Here is a 22,523-nt window from a genome sequence, read left to right as displayed (position 1 = left end):
CTACTGATTCAGGTTGCTGTCTTTTGTTTGGCTTTGGTAAGTCTTTTTAGGTTGAGTATGGTTTAGTAAATTTTCTTTCATACATTATTTTCGTTTCAGAATTCTTTTTTTAATAAAACAATGGAAGGTGGTTGTGATTGTAAGAAATACATGCGTGAGTATATACGTGATTATAAAAAGAAATGCAAAATCGAAACTAATGGTAATTGTAGCAGGGAGGATAATGTGGGAAGTGGTGATGATGTTAGATATGAGAATGTAAAAGTTAAAAAACAAAAATTTATTCGGAGTACTAAAGGTGGTGCGTTTTCTGGTATGTTTTGAAAAAATTATTGGAGAATTTTTGGACAATTATTGGACAATTTTTGAAAAGAGAACGTGCTAAACGACATTTGCGGAGTATGGTAATGTGTAATGGTTGTCCGGATCTTTTCTTAAGCATCACTTTACGATTTTGTCCTGAATTGTTGTGTTTTGCTGACCCTGTTAAGTTTACATTTTCTGTTTTTTAACTTCAAATTTTCATGTCTGACATCATCACTTCTTCATTATCTTCCTTGCTACAATTACCATCAGTTTCCGTTTTGCGGTTTTTTCTCTATAATCACGCACATGCTCGCGCATGTATTTCTTGCGATCACAACCAGTTTCCATTATTTTGTTAAAAAAAATACTTAAAAGAAACTATCTATGAAAGCAAACTTACTAAACTATACTCAACCTAAAAAGACCAAAGCCAAACAAAACACAACAACCTGAATCAGTACGCTTCGGAAAATCTAAACCGGCCACCAGAAAATAACCAACAAGAAAAACATTCTCCTCACTGCATATACTTCGTCAAATCCATAATAACTCAAACACAACGTTCCTCAACTTCTAATATACCCACCGAGCTAAAAAAAATCGAGTCAACAAACCAATTAAACCAAACATTCTCTCAAACAACCTTTTAATGTACGTCCCAGCCTACATCCCATATACAAACCACCTGTTACTACACATCCAAGACTATCAGTGCAAAACATAATAGTTCGCTCCATTAAGCAATCAACTTTCTTAACTACACAAATTACTACTACACAAATTACTACCACCAAAATGACTGTGTAAACCTATGGAAAGTTACAGACTAAACGCGCAATTTTCAAGTTCTCAACTGTAGTAAAGAAACACCCACAACGTATCATGTCCTTCATACACTCACAAAATTCTTTTCCCTACTATTATATTATTCCTTTTATATACACAAATCCGAAATTATTTTAAATCCCAGTATTCCTCTTTCTTATCCCGTACCTGCCGCTACACAATCGAGAGATTGTCCACGCAGTCTATCTAATGCTAGGGCCACACTTCAAGTGCGAAGGCCTTCGCACAGTGCGAAGACAAAAAGTGCTAATAAGTGTGAGCGCAAAATGTTCTAAGGGATCCTTCGCATCGATCAAAAAGTATGAGCGCCTTTCGCACTTTTTTCTTAAAACGAGTGCGAAGAGCGTCTTCGCACCGTTTTTGGTGGGAGGGGATTTTCTTTCTCCTTCGCACTTGTGCGAAGGAATGGACCAATACCGAGCAACCGGATGTGATTCTGAATGTTTCTAAAACAGATAAATAGCATAAAATAATTAGTGGTACCTGTTTGTGCAAATGTATTATGTGCAAGTGTATTACATGTATTATCAATAAAAGGTCATGCCTTGCCAACGTTTCTTCAAAAATTTTGTTGACTGTACTTTTCCCTAATCGATATCGAATTGCGATATCGTGCTGAAAACAACCGCTAGCCAAAATTCTGTAAACGAAATCATTTAATTATAGACCCGCCAGTGCAGCGACGTTTTTATTGAGAGGTTATAGGTGTATATGATTTTGTACAAAAATCAGCACGTATGCATACAACTGTAATGGACAGTAATCTAGACGTTGACAGCAGACGTTAACGGACAGTAGCGCGTGATCAAAACGCTAGACAGGAGGATGGTCAACAACAGACGTTTTTTCGGCAGAATGTTAGGACGCATTTTTCAAGGGAGGAATTCAATTCCGCTTGAGAGAATTATTAAGGATTATCTCATTGCCACAATAATTTTAAGATTTATAAATTCAAACCGAAATGCAGTAGCTCTCGACCTGAATCCCGTCAGTTTTGCGCTCATGACTTGGTGAAGGCGGAGCAGATCTCAGTTTCGTAGAAGTTCGATGAAGTGTGAGTGCTCACGTTTTAAGCAAATTGTGTTCGAACGTTTTCTTCGGTTCGCACCTCTCGCACTTTTTGGTGCGAAGAAAAGCTTCGAACTGTGCGAAGGAAAAAAGTTCGATGAAATTTGCATCGCACTTGAAGTGTGGCCCTAGCATAACAAAGGTATATGTGACAGTTTTCAGACATGCTACGGTCGATACATGGATCGGATTGCGTTAACAGCTTTGCGTTCCTTTCAAAAGGCTGGTTGCAAAATATATTTTTCGCCGGCTTGCTACATATCAGTGGTTAGTCATCCAGATTTTTCGTGTTTTGGAATATCAGCGATCTGCTCAAATACATTTTTACTTTGGGTCTTGCTGTTACAGAATTGTGGGAATCTTTTTCTTTGGGAATTTTATTAGGCTGCTGTCGCTGATGCAAACTGTAATATCTGGACCCATGAATCAATTGCTTATAAATTAACATGGACTAACAATCATGCATTATTTTAAGCACAAAAAAGGTTACGTGTCAATGCTTTATTTTAGCACGAATTTCAGGTGGAATAATCCCCTAACGCATGACTAAAAAACAAAATGATTTCTGTTCTACCGAACGTCTCAGTAGAGTTAAAAAGCATGTGTAATTTTGTGCCAAAAAGATAGATGGCCAATTTACAATGTTATAACTGGAATCACTATAGGGCTACGGTAAGGACCATATATGATGCGCTCTTGTCACATGACGGAGGTTTGTTGACGACCGGTTTGAAGGCCCATATTAATGGAGGTCAAGGAAACCAGCCACTGAAAGGTTGCTGCGGATTAGGAATCCCGACATCGTAATTCCTGCATGCTATTATAACATTTGTGGCGGACTGAAGTAAAGCGAAGGGGACTTGGGGTTCTGCTTTGCTGTGAAACGAACAATATAAACAAGAATATATTATCTATATAATGAAATCATTCACAATGGTCGCCTTAATTGAAGCGCAGTAAGTACTTTTGTGTTTCGCTTTTTAATCGAAAACAACGACATTATAAAATTGATCACGTTGTATATTTTTGCTAGCACAAAACGAGAAGTTTTAGTTGCGCCAATACCTAACTTTCAGCAAACCTTGGAGTGACTGAGCAAATTCATATTTATACGTGCTAAAGTTTTGCCTTCAACATGATACTAATGATGCGTTTATAAAAAGCGTTTATCATTATCAAAGCGGTTATAAAACAAGTGAAATGTGTTTCATTGCACGGAATACCAGTGTTTACCGGCGATTTATTCGGCGAATGTACCTAGAAACTCACTGGCCGCCCGTAACAGCACGTGATTACGTTGGCGTTGATTGGCATTGGTGGGATTCAACACTATCTGCGACTGTGAGGTGTTATTTTTCGGCAGGGACTGCAGTAGAGCTGTCCATATCCGCAAGATCTGCAACCATAAAGGGCACAAACATGAGTCGAGAGTGTTGCTGTGAGCCTGTGATTAGTTAAGGATTCGCTATGAAGATTGGCTAAACCGTGTTAAAATGCAAGCAAAAAGTAATCTCATAATCGTCATCCGCTTTCCAGTAATCCATATTGAATAAAAGCACCACTTTATTGTAAGCACTGCGTATTTCGGTACTGTTGGTGGAGATTATACTGTATATTCGCTTCCGGAAACTGTCGTGCTTGAACGGATATTGTTCCGATCTGTATTGTACATCACAGCTTAACGGTGCTCGTTATCTACGTATGACGCTTTTTACATTTTCTTAGCTGTTCAGTTTTTTGTCAATAAAGTTTTTGTTCTGTATATCGGTGTTTTCTGTAGATTACATATTGATGTGATAACGAAATACATTAATGTGTACAGGATAATACAATATGCACTATTTATAACACAATATCAGCTGTTGTATAATTTGTGCTGTTTATGGAAGTTTTCAGTTCTGCGGTATCTTTTACTCATTATGTTTGAAAAATAGTTTAAAGTAGTTATGAAAAACCTTTCTGTTGTAAACGATCGTTGGCTGTATCGTCATTATCTGAACCAGAACCGGTTGAGAAGCACAAAGATCAAGCACAATTGCAAATTACGTAGTACCACTGATCATCTATAGTATACTTATTTTATGATAATAAGTATTTATCTTGCGCCTAGGCTTGATTTTCGAGTAACCGCACCAACAAATACTGTAGTAATGCCGAAGAAGCACAGATATCGTATCTGTACGAGTATAATATTACTGTATAGAGTAACCCTAACTATTCGAGCGGAGAGCATGCAAATATAGTATATATTAATGTATGCTAGCATCCAAAATAACTTTGCATCACATTAGTTCGGTAACTTTGCTGAAGCATATTTATTCCAGAACAGAAAATATAAAATGAGTTTGTGTGCGAATCAAACTTGATCATGTACGCAGTTTGATTTGTTATTGGCAGCAGCAATGAAAAATAATCAAAATATTAGCACGGCAGAACTACTTAATAATTGAAAAACTATCTGAAGTCCTCAATATAGCTGCGGAATTCTTTTAACTAACAACAGCCAAGCTAAAATGTTGTTTAAAAAAGCGTGGGATAGTAACATTGGCTTGAAAGCAAATAATGCGACGTTCAATCTGTATAAGTACAGATCGTTTGCCTTCTGCGACATACGGTGACGCAAAGGGGTCAGCTATTCCATCGTACCTGTTTGTCCTTAATGCTGCTGTCGGTTTTCCGCGGCGGTGGGACAGGATCGAAAATGACCCATGCCGCGCAATTGCATATCAGTATACATTCCACAATGGCTATACAGACAGCCAAACTCGGCACTCCTTGTTGCATTTTCATAACGGACATAAAATTGTAGTGTGGCTTTCGGTCGACTATAGAGATTTTGGGAGATGTTTGTAGTTTCCGAAACGGAAGAGAAACTGAACGTCCCTGGCCTTTAAATACGCTCTTAACAGTCTTAACACTGCGTTCCATCTGTACCACTATATATCACAGAAGTAGCCTATTATAAGCCGGTCGTGCGTGCGTCTTAGCGGGCGGGATTAACCGGTACGAGGGGGCACTATACATGGGGATTATGACGCAGGAAACAGACCTACTAATCCGTTTAACAACATCGCGAAGATCATACGTTCCGACATGATAGACGGGTATTTTTGTTAATTATAATTGGACAATGGAAGGTCACAGTGGGTCCGCCGGATACAGTTAGCCGCATTCGCGAAGGCAATACTCTTATCATATGTACCAGTAGGTATAATGCCGATCGAATCACCTGTGATAAGACATAATTCTTTGATTATTTTAGCTTGGTATACTGGATCTTCTGCTGAAGTGAAGTAAGTGAAATCCTGCATTTTAATGCGCAAACACACGTTTAACTCGGAGGTAAAATGCTCACTGATTCAATACAGACCATGATGAGACCACAAACCAGGTTACCGTTAAAATTGATTGATGTTCGCTGTGGATATTATTTGTCGATTCAGCTACAAACAGATGTGCAGCAGCTAGCAAGGACACCGAAACTGTTAGCAAATAAAACAATAAAAAATTAGTTATAAACAAACATTTAGGGAACACTGTTGAAAACGAAAAAAAAGTCGACAAACTATGCTCAGAATTGAAGCAATTCTCATTCGCGGTTAAAGCAACGCTTGTAATTTAGAGTCGTTCATTGAGCAAAAACTTGAGAAGTTCCTGCTTGGCGAGGACGCGAGGAATTTTAATTTGGGCGAAGGAGGCCGTGGAGGTCATCTGCATGTACTCTTTCAGACGGTGGAAGGCCTCGGCTTTGACCGGCGCTACCACTGGAGGACTTAGAGAATTGATTTCGCGCAGCTCCTTGTAGCGGAAATGGCGTTTGGCGATCTCATGGTCAATCTGTGGTTTGAAATTAACAAATTAGTAACAAACATTCACTATTTCTTAAATTTGATAGCTATTGTCATTATGTGGACGCTTGTTAGTGACCTTTTCGGCTAGCTCCTTAGCCAGTTCTTTCACATCGGCATCGGGTTTGGTCGGTACCATCTCCACGAAATAGATGTGATGTGAGCCTTTCTGTGCTGCAGTATTGGTTCAACATTATTCGACTTATCTCGCCCAAAATAAGGAAAATATGATACGCGAAATATTAGTTCAGCTTGCTTACTGAGAGGCGCTTTCACCATCTCCATTAAAACACTTTCGCAGCTGGAATAATCGGCGATACGTTCCAGTTTGCCGGCAGCCTTTAGTTCTTTTTCGGCGATTGACAAGCAGGAATAGATCAGTTCTTCTGTGATCTTTTCACCTTTGCTGCTCAGCATGGCACTCGCTCTAAAGATATATGCGTGTCGACGAGAATGAATACGTAATATACGTATTTATCAAGATTCTGGCGACTTTTGGCTAATAAATCGGAGATCCAATCCAGCAGAAAAATATGTACGTAATCATAGCTCACGCAACGGCGTTCCGGCATTATAAATGAGGTCAAACAGATATTTTGAAAAGTGCAAGGTTTCGCTTAGTGCGTAAATGCATTATCTACATCAAATGAATTACTTGTCTAAGAAAATCTATTCGACATTGGTATTTTTATATCCTCGAGATATTTTAATCATAATTTATCGGTTTCGTAATTATTTTTTGACACGCTGCGATCCCTTGGGACCGGAAGTATCTGGCTGGTTACGCTTTCCAAACCACAAAACCGGATACGTGAGAGGATTAGCCAGCTCCGATAACGTCAGCGCTATTCTAATGCCTACTTTTCATTCATAACAGCGTTATGATTTCCGCAGTGCGCTGCATATGGCTCACTACTTGGAACTGTCACTCGAGTAACCCGCCCTTCCTTAAAAGAGCTGGATCTTACCGGGAAACGAATTCAAAAAGTGGAACCTGATTGTAGAAGCTGACCACGCGAATCAAATCACCTGTCAATACAATTTCCGGTAAAATGCCGTGATGGTACAAGGACACTTTTATAAATTAATTCAGCCTATATCAGTTAGCCACGTTCAATGGTTGCGATTATTATACCCTGGGGCCTGGATTGTGTAATATTTATCGTAAACGTAAAAACAAAATGAACCGTACATAATTTTGAATAAAACTTGAATTTACACTACAATTTGCATTCTGTGCATACCCATGCGGTAACGGCACAGCCCGGAGCCAGTAGTGATGACCAGTTCGTAATCGGAACCAATGCGCAACTGTAAAATTAACCCGGCATTAATAGTAATCACTGACATTTCAGCAACGATTGTCCCGGTGAATAGCAGCGTAGGAGACGGCGGTCGTGCTTAAAGCTTGTGGTGCCCACCTCATCGGCTAATACGGTTTCCGGGTCCGGTTTGGAGATCTCTTCCAAGGGGATGAATTCGTAAAAGTGCGTGCGAGGCAGGATCGAGTAGCGAGGGATGGGTTGGTTGAACGGCCAGAAATTCGCTCCTAGGAAGCCTTCCGTCGATGCCAGGCACGTTGAGTACAACAGAATACCTGTTACAAAAACCTTTACAACAAACTAAATATTTACTGAGCAAGCACGCACTGACTACAAAAAAAATAAGCCAGTCGACTGTTAAATCAAGACAAAATTCTCCAGTAAGTAATCAACAGGAAAACGTATATTTCGATTTCCGATTAGGTACTATAATTCCTTACAAAACTAGAAAGGTCAATTTCAGTACAGACGATTAATCTTACAATAAATAAAATATTTATTGGGCAAGCAGGCACTGACCAAATTACCATAAGTTTAAAAAATAAGCCAGTCGACTGTTAAACATGGACCTCTTTAATACAATTTTAATTAATTTTTCAGTATTCTAACTCCGCGCAATAACTAGCTAAATCAAGACAAAATTCTCTAGTAAATAATCATCAGGAAAACGTATATTTCGATTTCCGATTAGGTAATATAACTTTTAACAAAATTGGAAAGGTCAACTTCAATACAGACAAATAATCTTCGTCGCGTAATCTTCCTGAATCCATGTCGGGGAACTACTCAAATATAATCAAATAATCGGCAACCAATTCTAATAATTCAGTATTATAATAACATAGCGGTACCGGATTATGGAGTACCGAGACATAAATCTCATACTAGCGCGGTGTCTGTAATTGTCTTTAACTGCCTCGCTTAGATTATTAAAGGGTATAGCTCCTGCAGGCATTACTGTATTAATGCTTGTGACACATCAGCAGACCTTTCGGAAGATCGAAAACAAACGAGTCTATACGTCACGCATTATCGAACAATTATCCAATTTATAATAGTGCAAATCAATAACAATTTCCATCCTTCTCACCTTTGCAGTAGAACTCTCGTAAATATTTGGCGTAAATAGCAAAAGCCCCGGTTGTGATGCAGTTGATAATTCCTAATTCCGGCCACAATCGACTGCCAATTCCTTCGAATCCTAAAACAGAAAATGCTTCTTGTTACTGGTACCACGAGGCAACCATTCCAAAAACACTTATAATCATGATAAATTATATTACAGTATACTTCCATGCACGGGGCACCAGACACATTCATATTTGGAATGATAAAATTCGTTAGTGTTATTATTTTAAATATGCATGTGCTTGTGTGTTTGGTACAATGTTTTTTGTCCTAAATATAAACATCATCCTTGATATATTTTTACCAATCAACACCTTCATATTTTATTTCATTTGTGCGTACGGCATACATATCTTTACCAAAAAGTTCTGTAAACCATGGACAGAAGTAATTCTTAACCTTGTACCCTTAAAAAATTGTTGCAACCAAAATGCATTGTTTTCTAAAGCTTTTGATGCCGGTATAACAATTTTAATTTTATACAGTATATGTGCATTTACAATTAGCAATTATTGTGGCTGTAGAAACATATTCGCATTTGCCCCTACACGTTCATTAACCCGCTGATTTGTACCGACCTTTATTAAACTCAATCTCCAATTCGTCGGCACGCTGCGCATCCGGGCGCAGATGCTTCAGCAGTTCCTGGCGAATATGCAGCGGCACTTTGGGATCGGGTTTGAGGGTACCGTGGCGGATGTCATTGACCAGATCCTTCCACTCGGACTCCATCCGCTGGAAAGCAAAGTACACCAGCGAGGCGAAGATACCCTCGATGGCGCCCAGTTCACGGAAGCGCAGCGCAAAGAGGATCTGCACGTAGCCACCGGCGCCGGCATCCTCGATTTGGAAGGCAATGCTGGGTACGGTGTAGATCTCGCCCATCTTCGTCCAGATGGGATTGGCTGTCACAGGTCCACGCAGGACGCCGCTCTCCGTCTTCTCGATGATGCGCGGCGGAGTGTAGGACGCTTTCCATACCTGTATCGAAACAAAAGTAAACATCTATTTCCACGGCGCAAATACAAAGTTACAAACATACACAGGCTAAAACAACGGACAGCCAGGTTGCTTCCAAATAACTAAATACCATGTACTATTCTTATCGTTAATTGCGTTCATTTAACGCATTTTCTGCGAGTTACGAACATGCATTCTATAAAGCAGGACAGTTATCGATTTTGCAAATGAAAACCGTTATCAAATATTTGTTTACATATAATTTTGCTGAGAAAAAATATGGAGACTAGCTAACCATGACATTTTAAAAGTCGCCGTCGCGATGTGGGAACGGCAAACGTACCTTGCAGTTATTGCCCTGACTGTCGCAAAGTTTACATACTTATCATTACTCCTTCCACGAAGAAATTACTCGTAATCTCGCGACAGTCATTATTATTTCAGTGATAAATCTTAAACGCTATAAGGCACATGCACGAAGTTAATCACAATTAGCCTGAATCAGCAGACACAATCTTCACATGCTGACGCCGACTAACCCTGGAGATAGGGATACATCGGCGAATTGCACCAGCAAAATTGACAAAATATTTCCTTGCACTGCTACGCACACACCACAATTTCTTTCGTGTACTTGAATTATTTCATGGAAATTAACACAACCGATTCATGCGGGCCATCAGATTGTTTGTAGTTTTGATATAAAACAGTTACCTAACTGCAGCTATTTTATTTCTAGTAAGTATAGATGTGTCGACTGTTACAGCCAATTAAACATTTGGAGAACAGAATCATAGAGCAATCAAGCTCACTTCTGAAATTTTGCAAAATGCAGAATTTAGTCTGCAAAATTCTTAGCGAAATTCTTAGTTAATGATGCAACACTATTAATTTAACGGTGCAAAGAATTAACTAATGCAAAGTCAGCTGTTTCCACAATACTTACTTATTTAATGTATTGCATTGCACATTCGCGTTGAAGCCTATAGCTAGTGGTACTTATCGCAAAACACAAATTAAAAATTGCTGGTAGCAGTCTTTAATACCAGCAGTATAAAACATCGGAATTATTTGCCGGGGCAGTACACCACCGGATCTAATAAATTCGCAAAATGCACAAGCAAGCCAGAATTTCTATAGAGCACTCACCGGACGCATCCAGTGCAGTTCCGACCATTGCACCTTATTGTCGGCATTGTACATGAACAGCGCCAAATTCCCCAGCTGCTGCAGTCCGGTAAAGCGTGTATGCGGTACAATACTGGGTGATCCCGTTGTCCCGGACGTCTTCCCGAAATACGTGGGCTTCCGTTTGGTCAGCTGGTTGCGCGTGCCCTGCATCTCCCGCTCCACGTAGGGCCGAATGTATTCGTACTTAATAATGGGATGGCGCTCACGGAAGTCTTCGATACTGGTGATATTGCCCAGATTGTGATCGGTGGAGTACTGTGTGGTCGCGTTCTCCTTCAGCAGCGCCAACAGAGTCTGCTCCTGGGTATGGTGGAGTTTCTTGGAATCGTTGTGGTACTGCCAGCTGAGATACATGCCGTAGAAGTGGAAGATACGCGAAGTGATATACTGGCGGATGCGGGTTTTCAGTGGCCATTGCGGATACGAGTAGAAGAAGAAGTGGATTAAGGTCACCACTGTGACGGTTGGAATGACCACTACGACAAGTAATCATATGATTTACTGTTTTACGTTTTACGGGTCACTTTTACCTATCGAAAAAATTGTGAACGAGCATTAAATTAAGCAGAACGAATGTCAAATGATTGAATCAGTGCCTGTCAAGTACCTCGTTTCCGCTAATTCTGGAAACGTCAACGTACTTGTATTGTAAGTGCATGTACGGTACCTATGTACAGATACTGCATTGTACTATCATCGAAACACGAGTACGCTCTGTTCCGCCGTACTTTTTCATAATTAAGAATTTTGCCCTCTACTACCTGACTGTTAACTATAATTATAATGTTTTTCGTTACCTCCTAAATTAATAAAAATAGAAAAAGATAAAATAATATAATGATACAGCAAAAAGTCAATTTTTTTATCCAGCAAAAGTGCAAAACCATTCTAAGTAAACAGTACATACTGAAACCGGCATTTTCATGTGTTAAGGCAATTAATCTTTGAATTCTTGACACAGAGCATAATCAATGAACTCGTTCGGATCAGCAGTCAAAGAAAAGTCAAATACATGTATGTTAGAAGAGCGATGCCTCTGAGAAACATTTCCTTAAAGATAAAGTGAATACCGAATTAATGATTGCCTTACCCAGCATTAAGTTGGAAAATGGAATAAAAAGGGGCAGCAGCAGGAATCCCACGATCCCCGCCCCAATGTACCAGGCCGTGATGGGCAGCGCCATGCTGTGGGTTTTACCCGGATGGGCCATCTTCCAGATGGTCTCCGGGTCGGCCAGCTTCTCCACCATAACCGACGCTCTGCGGGCACCATTTATCAGCGATCAGATTGTCAAAGAAAGTTTCGAAGCAAATACTTCTGTCATGCAAATCAGGCAAGTGCAGGCAGTACTTACCGTCGTAACATTTTCGGTTGATTTCTTGGAACTGGCGTAAAAACTCTGGAATTCCGGCCGGCGTTAAGCCAAGAATTTACACACTGCCTCGCCTGTGCAACTGCGAAACTCCCCCGCAAAAGTTTCGACATATATTGTTGTTAACGCCAACAATAACTTTTACATAATCTGCGATCTCGCTTATCCCTATCGCCGGAACTATACGATAGCGTATCAGTAGGATATTTTATCGTTGATAAGACGATCAGCAGCAATTTCTACGTCGCAGATTACGGAATTCCGTCCACATACAAGGCCCATATCAATTTTGTAACGCTAATCAACAAGGCTGTATGTAATGCTTTCTCCTGTTACCATTCCACGCGACAGATGAAAAAAAACTTCCACTATGACTTTCTAGAGAAATTTTTATTTGGCGTTTCTTTATTCTGCTACAGATGGCAGGTGATAGCAAAACAAAGGAATCGCCTGTCAAAACGTTCAGGTAACCTTATAAAAATTTTAGTAACTTTTTGTTCTCAAATCTAAAAAGAACTAAATTTTTACTTGAAGGCGGGTTGTACAATGCCAATCGCAACCACAATATTTCAAAAACTGAAGTTTTAATAACAGAATCAAGAATCCACATTTTTGCAAACACAATATTACGAGTACTTTGAGCATGTATAGTCATAATATGGTTTCCAAACAATATAACTCTAAACTACGTTACGTATCAATGTATGGAAATACAGCTAACTTGTAAAAATAAAACAACTGCTGCATAAGGATATCATTCAAAATTAAACACTGAACCAAAAGTACCACTCACAAGCCTCTTTCCATCAACGTTCGTACGAACCCATCTCCCCATGCATGGACATCCGTCCGTTGCAAGTACTTTCTCATCTGCCCCGCCCTTCTTCGCGCCTCCTCTGCCGGCATAGTCAGCGCCTGCAACAAGCCGTTGACCATCGAAGCCGGTTGCCGGACATCCACCAGCACCGCTTCCGTCAGATCTCTCGCCGCGCCGGCAGATCGGCTCAACACCAACACTCCGCGCTCATTACTGGCCAGGTACTCCTTGGCCACGAGATTCATTCCATCGCGCCACGGAGCAATGAAGGCAACGTCCGCCAGCTGATACAAAGTGACCAGCTTGTCGAACGGGACAAACTGGTACAGCAACGTGATGGGTTGCCATTGCGGATCGCCAAAGTCCCGATTGACGCTATCAATCTGCTTTTGCAGGGTGATTCCCAGGTTGCGAAATCTTTTCACTTCTAAGCGATGGGGAACAACCACCATGAAGAGACTCACCTTACCGCGAAATCTGGAGTGTTGCTACAAAGATATTAACAATCTTTGTGTAATTGACACAAATAACAATGTTATCTACTCGTAGAGCACTTATAAACTGTAACACCCTGTACAGTAATTACATTTGATTTGTCCACTTTTACCGAAAAGTTTCTGTTAAATGTTGTTTAAATATCTACTGCAATTCAAAACATGTTTCCACATTTCCTACCAAAACTGTGAGCTTTTCTTACCTTCAACAAACTCTGGAATGCATCGACCCGCTCCAGTAACGCTTTGGCTGGATCTAGTCGATCCACTGTCAGAATAATTTTCCTTCCCAGGTTCATCTTTTTCAGCCTTTCCACATCATCCATACGGACCACACCCACTTTTTCCTGCGCAGTGGAAAATTTCTCATAATCAATTCCGATTGGGAAGTGTCCAACTCTCACTCGTCGATCGTGATTAAGAATACTGATCGTAACATTGTTCACTCTTCCCAGTCCATAGAAGGCCACAGTCTCCAGGAAATTCTTCGCAAAATCGACAATCTGAAAACCCAGAAGATCCGCACCCAGCAATCCTTCCATAATCTCCTTTCCCCACGATAACGTAACAAACCGTTTGGGGGCTGGGAACGGAATATGGAAAAAGAATCCGATGCGACTCCGTGGACGCCGCTGCCGTAACATAGCTGGTAGAAGCATCAGCTGGAAATCGTGAATCCACACCGATGATTCAGCATCCGTCACGTTGAGAATTTTATCCAGAAACATCGTATTGACGGTCTGATACGCTCGCCAATCAGCCGAATAATTAAAGCTGGCGTTTCCGGTGACCTCTCCATCGGTAAACACCGGCCACAGAATACTGCTGCAGAATCCGTGCGAGAACTCGTCCATATCGCGCTGATTCCAGAAAACAGGATAACTGTGGTGCTGATGCATCTTTGGGCAATAAATACCTTGTCGGGTTCTGTGAGGTTGTCGGCGACGATTCCGGCCCATCCAATCCATTTATGCTGTGCCCGCTGGTTATAGGCCGACAGACCGGTAGCCAGACCGCCCAATGTCGGAACAAACCGCAGGAAACCGGTTGCATTGCGCTGCGCACTGATTGGCAGATCAACTGCAGCTAATACAACATCCTAAACATCATTAAAATGTTGCTGAAGTTAATATGACAGCTTCTTTCACGCTTTTGTACATGCGAAATGCGATTGCATTATTGTGGTTGATCTATGCGTCACGATTTATCAGAAATTACGTTTATTTACACAATTAAAATTTAAAAGAATTACTGAATATCGATTTGTAAGCAGGACGGAAAGCTCTGCGTTTGCAGTACTTTTTAACGGTAATTACAAACGACGCCGACTATCTAGCTTTGCAAAAATTTTCTGTTTGCAGCTGTTTTCCTGCTTCTCTCAGATCTCACTTGTCAGTTACACTGGACTCGGGAGCACCATCAGTATTACTATATAACTGATAGCAGCCCTAACGAGCATCTTCACAGATTTCGGATTTATTACTATGTAGGGACATTCTTAAATACCGCCATCAAGGGTCACCGCGTACATACTTTCGGTTTTTGTGAAAACGGGTAATGTCGATTCGGCGTTTTCCAGTCAGTGTGTAGTGATGATGGATCCTGTGATAATGGAGTTAAATGAACGACGAGGTAGAAAACTCCAAAAACAGCGCAAGTAGCAATTCCAAAGAGACGAACCCGTGCTGCAATCGATGCAGTGGAACACCGCTGTCGAATGGCAATACTGTTTACCCTAACCATGACGCAAAATGCGTACGCACTATATGTTTTCAAAATTTTAACGGACTCGAAATATCTAACGTTGTCTATCTGTGTGGGACTCGAAATTCCTCAGATGTTAGATAAATGCCAGCCAAAGGCACATCGGGCAGATAGAGAAACCGGACAGTGAGAAAAGTTTCTTCATTCACCGGACAACAGCCGAATCGCCGCAGGCCATCTGCCACCATCAGTGTCGCCACCAGCAATCGCAGCCGAAAGGCAGTCACACAGAAAACTGCCGTGTACGTCACGGCGAGAGCATCTGCAGTCTAAAATTCCAGTCATAAAATTATGTTTTTAAAATTAAACTTTTAAAATATGTGATTTTTATTTGCAGAAAGTTGTTTTTCAGCTAACTTTGACAGGATTTCCTACGACTACCAGCTATAACATACAAAATGCAGAATACGGGGTAAAGGAATATGAGCTGTTCTCACTTGTATCTCCGCCAGTGGCATTCATACGGAAAGGTTTTGCAGAAAATTAGCTGGAAGGACCATCTTCGTGACGGGAGGTTCGCGTGGCATTGGCAAGGCCATTGCGCTGAAGGGTAAGCGTTTTTCGAGCGGTCTGTTGCAGTAAAGGAAGATTCTGAGATCAATAAAATTAGTGGAAGGCGGACTGGGAGATTCGCCAAAACTCGACAGAATTACTAAATATTTAATACTTTAAAGTTTAACTTATACAGTGGCACCTAACCTGAGTCCTGAATCATGATTGATGCCCTGCCCGCAGCGTAAGCGTTATGAACTCGGACGCAGTCCATGTTAGAGCATACTATTCTGCAGTTTTGCATGCTAACCTGTAACAAGGATGTCATTTCCGTTTTTTATACGTACGATCGGTTTGACAAAATTTGTTTTCGGTGAACATCTGGGCGAGGAAGAAGATGCGACTTACAATTTATTCCTGTGATCGCAAATTTTATCTGTGGCTGTCACCCGTGGCCGTAGGCGACATCCCCTTACCATTTCTCGATTAGTAATCCGCATATGCATTACTTCATTTTGTCGTGGATGGTTGCCGTTTTGCTTGCTTTCTTGGCCAGTTGTTCTGTTGCTGTTTGCTAATCTTGAAATTGAAATATCATATAAATAATAGAAGCAGGAGCTAGTTTTATCCACTTTGGCATCGGTTTTTTTATGTAAAACTAGGTGTTTTTTGTGTGCTTTTAGCGGCACAGGATAAGGCGAACGTTGTTATTGCGGCGAAAACAGTTGATCCGCATCCGAAACTGGAGGGCACCATCTTCTCTGCGGCTGAAGAAAGTTAGACGCCTTATAAGCTTTTGGATATTATCTCCTTGAACTACGATAACTACAAAAAATACTGCATTTTACAGTCGAAGCTGCCGGTGGAAAGTGCCTGCCGGTACAAGTGGATGTTCGTGACGAAGCCAATGTAAGAAAACTAAAAATTTGTAACCAACAGTCTCGACAAAACGACATACAGATCATTTTTGGAAGCTGCTCGAAGACAGTTTTTCATTGGTAGTATATTTATTATGTCTTTCTAGGTCCAGGAAGCGGTGGACAAAGCGGTTAAAAAGTTCGGCGGCATTGATATTGTAAGAGCGGTTGTTGGGAATGCTCTGCCCTGCAGCTGCTTACCGTTTTTACTTGTGAAAATGTAATATTTATTGGGCAAAGGCCATCAATGTAACAAAAAGTGCAGTCGCGGAATACTACTTAAAATGATAGAAATAATGAATGATTGCGACATGATGAATGAATGATTGTGAAATGATTGCGACTTTAGCTATTTCCTTCGTGTGCATTACAAACATTTTCTAGTGATCCATTTATTTCTCTTCTTATCTTAGTTGGTTAACAATGCCAGCGCCATTTTCTTAGCGGGAACGCTCAACACCCCAATGAAACGCTATGATTTGATGAATCAGGTTAACGCGCGCGGGACCTTCCTCACGTAAGCGAGAGTTTTTGTGGTTTTATCATGTGCATAGCTGTAACTTAGCCATATTTTTCTTTTATTCCAGTTCCAAAATATGCTTGCCACACCTGAAGAAAAGGTAGATTTTGTTTGATTACACGATGTAGGTGCATTTTACCTGATTTTACCGACCTGTTGCTTTTTGCTTTTCCATAGCAAAAACCCCCATATTATTAATTTGAGCCCACCTCTAAATCTGAATCCCTTGTGGTTTAAAAATAATTTGGCCTACACCATGGCGAAGTATGGAATGTCCATGTGTGTATTAGGTAAGCTGACATTTGGTTTTACTAGCTGCATTTTCAAGAAACAGCTTTAGAAACCTGCTGATACTTCCGTAACAACTGTTTTTCTGAAATTTCAATGGATGATATCCGTTGTAGGCATGGCTGAAGAGTTCAAGGATGATGGAATTGCGGTGAATGCTTTGTGGCCACGCACAGGTTGGTTTTCGTGTGGCGGTGTCGTTGGGGTAATAACTTGTGCTTCTAGCGCGAAACTTGGAAATTTCGGATGGTTTGATTCAAGCCAGTAACTTGGTCTTGTGTACTGTGCACTGGTGCAGATGATTTCGGTCAACTTAAGCGAATCCATGTATGCTAAATCATTTCGCTTTACCTAAATTGTTTGTACGCAGCGATCTGGACCGCTGCAATGGAGATGATGACGGGAGATGACAAGAGGTGCCGCAAACCAGAAATTGTTGCAGGTTTGTATAGACTACAACTTATAAGCACGGTAAAAAGTTTGAAAACGGCAAAATTTGGGCGCTAAAAATTTTGAATTTAAAGAAATTTCGCTAAACGTCATACGATAGATACCCCTATCCATATTAATGTAATCCATGGTCGGTCTTTCGTAAAAGTTGGGTTACTTAATCAAGTCAATTTCCAGGTGTATTGCGCTTACAGTTCTGTGAGTTTTCTATTGGTTTGCTATTTGTTTGAGTTTAATTGTGCCCGTCTTGTAGATGCCTTTTATGCCATTGTTACCAAAAACAGCCGTGAATTTACCGGCAATTTTTGTATCGATGAGAAAGTGTTAGCCGGCGTGGGCGTGACTGATTTGGACCAGTACGCCGTTGACAAGAGCCAGAAAGACCTGATGCCGGATTTTTTCCTGGATGAAGCCAGCGAGGACTATTCCGAGAAAACACTGCAGGGAATTCGCGATAAGGCTTTCGGGGGAGATAAATCCAAAGGCAGCAGTGCAGGCGCCAAAAATTCCGGTTCACTGCAGAAACCCGGGGAAATTTTCTCGGCTATCGGTGAACACCTGAAGTCCAGCAATGATGGCAAACTGAAAGGAGTCTACGCTTTTGATGTGGAGGGTATGAAAAGCATAACCTCTGTTGCACAACATGTTTATTCCTCGAAAGTCTAATTTTTTCATGTGGAAATGCTATGTGTTTTATAAGAATTACTGGTATAACTACTTTATTTTATTACTACTTTTTGGTACTCGTACATTTTGTGAGTGCGCAAGTTGTGTTAGCACTCAGCAGTATCTACGCATATGATACGCAGTTACTGAAATGCGTTTTTTCCAGTAGATTGTTTCTTTCCTCTCACAAGTCAGTTATAACAATTTACAACGCGGCTTTCCTAGGTATCAAACTTTCTGTTGACGAATGTTGAATAATTAACTTGAGATTAAACAATGCGACGAAAAAGTAAATGATTATTTTGATGCTGTTTTCTTTAAGGAGCTAAATGGTTCATCGATATGGATAAAGGGGAAGCGGGAGAAGGAGAGGGACCTGGCGGCAAACCAGTGTGCACAATGACAATGAAAGAGAAGGACTTCATCGAGCTATTTACTGGGAAAACGCAATCAGCACAGGCATTTATGTCCGGTAAGAGGTCCACTTCATTCGACATTTAAACAAGTCTCCTGTAATGGTCGTATTGCCGTTTTGTTGTGCTGCGTATTATCATAAGCAACGCATAAAAGCCTGACTACCGTATTTGACCAGTTAGTGATCCGGGGACATTATGTTTTCGTAAGAGTTACGTGTGGCGCTTATAGTTCGGAACGGGCTTCTAAATCGTGAACGGTCAGTAATGGATTTAAAATATGGTATAAATAATATCGGCGCCCAAGAAGCTAGTACTATTGAGCTGCGTTCGTTCTCTGTACAGTGTTTTGTGCGCAGCACCGTGGTGATTTCAGACTTTGCAATTGTTCTGTATTTACAGGAAAACTCAAAATCAAGGGCGACATGGGAGCGGCTATCAAGTTGGATCGTTTGCTTCAACAATATAATAAAAATAAGGCCTGAAGGCGATCGACAGTTATACACCTACAGTTTTAAGCATTTTGTTGATTTCGTTCGTTTAATAAATGTTTGTTTTTGTTTGGCTGTTTAACCGATTGTAGTTTATAATAATTTCAATTTTATTTCCACTTGTAGTACTGTCGCTTGCAGTAAAGTGCCAGAAAATGCTACTGATTGACTCCAGCGATGGCTTTGTGCTAATGATGGCGACGTCGTACCTTACCACGTATTTCTTTCTTAATGAGAAATTGAGAAACGCTGTTGCGCTGCCAGACATCTACGAATTTTTCGTGTTTTTCTTATTTACGCATCAACAAATCTTCGAATCCGTGGGGAGTGGCGAAATGGGATACCGGTCTGCTACCATGCAGAGTTAATATTCGCCCACTGTTCACGCTGACGGAGCTGTCCTCACATATCCGATTGTTCATTTTAAAGACGTTAATACCCGATCAAACACGTGCACTTGCTGGAGCAGAAATGCCCTTTTTAGACAAATAATTCACCTACACGGGCACTACGTTTGTATAACGATCGGAGTTTTCTCAACCTTAAATGTTGCGCGCTGCAATAATCATCAGTCTCTAATTTCTGTATAGGAATGTCTATTATGTAATAGTTAAGTGGCTCTTTTATAATGGACTAATCCTTACATTCTCAAAGTACCGCAAGATCTGCTGCAAATTTAAGGAGCACTGCTTTGGTTCATTTTTTGAGAATCCGCATATGAAGGGTTTTATTGCACAGATATGTGTTCTTGGTGCTGGTGTGTTTTAGTTTCTGAAAATTCATAGAGGACATTTTTTCTGCTACGGGCGTACAAGAGAAGCAAATATCAAGTTATAATGGATATTATCAATAATTCTTTGTCGTCCAAAAATGCTACTCTAGATCTAGCTTTTTCGGACTTATCCTTTACTACAGCGTGGACTCTGTTCTCGATCATTAAAGCAGTGGTTGCTGTGCTTTCCCTTATTCTGAATACTGCTTTATTAGTTTTTCATCTGCTCAGTCCATCGTATATCAATCCCTTCACCATTTACTTATTGGCATTATTCGCCACCAATGCCATATACCTTAGCATCAACACACCCGTCACCATTCTGACCCAACTGCAAAGGGCATGGCCATGGGGTCACGGTTTATGCGTGTTCTTTTTGTACAATCAACGGGTCTTCAGTCTGAGCCACAGTATGTCGCACACGCTTATTTCCGCCAACCGATTATGGGCAATGTGCCTTCCGGTGTCATATCGATCACGACACAATAAAAAAACGGCACTGTTCCTTCAACTGGGCATGTTCGGCTATCTCCATGCTGTTCCACTGCCGCCATTCCTCCTAGATATGTTGTACTATCACCCGCAAGAGCACCGCCGAGACTGCCAAGCCCGTTCCATCCGCTACTGGAGCTCGATTGGAATGGTGCTACATCGGTTATTGCCGCTGTTTTTATTGTCGGTGCCTACATTTTCTTGATAATCGGGCGCTGGCGAGCGAAGCGACAAGACCGGCTGATTAAGCACAGTAACCAGTCAACCGAACGGAACACCGCTACGAGTGTACAGGAAGCGATTAACCGGCGAAAGGTGAAGCCATTTATTGTCCTGACCTTGACGTCGCTGAGTGTGCTGGTGTGTTGGTTACCGGAAGACGTTTGCTGGGTGGCTCGGACAAACCTTAACGTATCGTTGTCGGATACTGTTCTGGAAGTTTCTTCAATACTGTTTTCTTGCCAAATGCTGTTTGATCCTCTAATGTGGCTCTTTAGCCTTCGAAGATCATAACATCCTTTCGAAACTTGCTATAAGTTGAGAAAACCTGTGCGCAGTGCCCAAATCGTATATAAATGTAGGTACTAATATATTGTAGCGATAAAAATTAAATGTACCGCCAGTAGGAGTGTTAATTGCCTTTCTCTCCTGATTATTGGTTGTTGTGTTATGAAGATCAGAATCCTTATTTTCTTACATTTTACCGACCGCATCTCACGGTCAGAAAGAAACATCTTGAAATTAGTCTTGCTGCAGCTTGCTCCGAATCTTGCTCCGCGCCTTCCGCGCTTCTTGCCCCTGTGCTTATGTACTTACCGCGCTTTTTGCTCCACGCTTATGCGTTCTTGCTCCTCAGCTTGCGTTGCTCTCTGATTCTTGCTACGTTGTACTTGCTAATAAACACTTGCGATGACCTTGTGTTGCTTAACCGCCATGGGATGATCGTGTATCACCCATCGTATAGTCGCCCTGTAAACGATAGTCAGCTTCCGGTCAGCATCGCTGCTGACCGTGCCATCCTTTCCCACACTAACAGCCGACAGATCGTGGTAAGGTGGATTAATCACCCACTAGAACAGCAGTCAAACCGCCTGCTGTTACAATATCATTCGTTATATACGAGTATATCTGTACTACGTTATATACGAGTATATTCGTTATATACGAGATATAGGAGTATTACTTATTTAAATTTATATCATATCGGTACTGTAAAACTCCTAGTGACGTTGGAAGCTAGGAATGCAGTTTATGAAGTAACTGCATAATAAATACTTCGAAATACAAGAAACAGCTGCGGCTTCGCCTCCGCGTTGTGATCCACGACAGGTTTTATTACTAAATGCATTAATTAATTGCATCGCACAGCATTTTTTGAGTTGTTGATGCTTTTTAACTGAAAAATACAAACTGCACCACGCGTGCACTAGATAGTGAAGGAAACTTGGTCACTCGATCCTATAGCTCTACTGGCTACTGTAGGGATTTTTTTCTTTCATCAAGCCCACCTTTGATCGTTGAGAAAAGGCAGGAAATTCGATACGACGGTTGTAACCGTACACTTCCGGTATGTGAGTGACCTTTTCCGGTCGGGTCGAAAATGCCTGCAGGATACACGGCGTTGCTCTTTTATTAACATTATGGCTGCGTGCACGGGTGACATTTTTGGGTTCGCGCGGGTACAGCTGGCTGCGTGCACGGGATTTCTGCACGGGAATTTCGTTGTACAACAATGTACATAGCAAGTACCAGTAGTAAAGGGCGTCCCGCAAGGCGATTTTGTATTCCAGTTCCCCACTGGACTTCCGGACTGCAGTTTGTGACGTCACGATAAGTAAATAAATTCCGCAAAAAAATTAAAACTAAAATATACTTTGTATTAATAATTTACAAAAATATTACCAT

General features: G+C 41.0%; 4 protein-coding genes across 4 annotated transcripts; 1 reads left to right on the top strand and 3 right to left on the bottom strand.

The window, feature by feature from the left end:
• Positions 1–2,598: 2,598 nt before the first annotated feature.
• Positions 2,599–5,115, bottom strand: LOC129601013 (uncharacterized). Its single transcript, XM_055499707.1, has 3 exons — positions 4,867–5,115; positions 3,478–3,616; positions 2,599–3,096 (listed from the first exon to the last, which is right to left on the bottom strand). The coding sequence occupies exons 1-3, from the start codon at positions 5,017–5,019 to the stop codon at positions 3,041–3,043; spliced, it is 348 nt and encodes a 115-aa protein (XP_055355682.1). The 5' UTR covers positions 5,020–5,115; the 3' UTR covers positions 2,599–3,040.
• Positions 5,116–5,628: 513 nt separating this feature from the next.
• On the bottom strand, positions 5,629–12,183 carry LOC129600997 (uncharacterized). Its single transcript, XM_055499688.1, has 11 exons — positions 12,025–12,183; positions 11,760–11,929; positions 10,628–11,145; positions 9,097–9,499; positions 8,481–8,591; positions 7,490–7,665; positions 7,313–7,379; positions 7,037–7,097; positions 6,329–6,495; positions 6,148–6,242; positions 5,629–6,057 (listed from the first exon to the last, which is right to left on the bottom strand). The coding sequence occupies exons 1-11, from the start codon at positions 12,153–12,155 to the stop codon at positions 5,839–5,841; spliced, it is 2,118 nt and encodes a 705-aa protein (XP_055355663.1). The 5' UTR covers positions 12,156–12,183; the 3' UTR covers positions 5,629–5,838.
• A 433-nt stretch (positions 12,184–12,616) lies between these two features.
• On the bottom strand, positions 12,617–15,976 carry LOC129600998 (uncharacterized). Its single transcript, XM_055499689.1, has 6 exons — positions 15,817–15,976; positions 15,555–15,708; positions 14,887–15,386; positions 14,270–14,452; positions 13,557–14,213; positions 12,617–13,347 (listed from the first exon to the last, which is right to left on the bottom strand). The coding sequence occupies exons 3-6, from the start codon at positions 15,094–15,096 to the stop codon at positions 12,832–12,834; spliced, it is 1,566 nt and encodes a 521-aa protein (XP_055355664.1). The 5' UTR covers positions 15,097–15,386; positions 15,555–15,708; positions 15,817–15,976; the 3' UTR covers positions 12,617–12,831.
• Positions 15,396–19,512, top strand: LOC129600999 (hydroxysteroid dehydrogenase-like protein 2). Its single transcript, XM_055499690.1, has 13 exons — positions 15,396–15,529; positions 15,597–15,667; positions 16,293–16,385; positions 16,460–16,518; positions 16,634–16,684; positions 16,940–17,043; positions 17,114–17,146; positions 17,224–17,336; positions 17,451–17,510; positions 17,705–17,776; positions 18,038–18,397; positions 18,773–18,922; positions 19,266–19,512. Exons 1-13 carry the CDS (start codon positions 15,516–15,518, stop codon positions 19,346–19,348), a joined length of 1,263 nt encoding a protein of 420 aa, XP_055355665.1. The 5' UTR covers positions 15,396–15,515; the 3' UTR covers positions 19,349–19,512.
• Positions 19,513–22,523: the final 3,011 nt, after the last annotated feature.

This window comes from Paramacrobiotus metropolitanus, unplaced genomic scaffold, assembly GCF_019649055.1.
Source record: "Paramacrobiotus metropolitanus isolate TYO unplaced genomic scaffold, Prichtersi_v1.0 Parri_scaffold0000208, whole genome shotgun sequence".
Taxonomy (NCBI): domain Eukaryota; kingdom Metazoa; phylum Tardigrada; class Eutardigrada; order Parachela; family Macrobiotidae; genus Paramacrobiotus; species Paramacrobiotus metropolitanus.
This window is presented reverse-complemented; position numbering and strand designations above follow the sequence as displayed.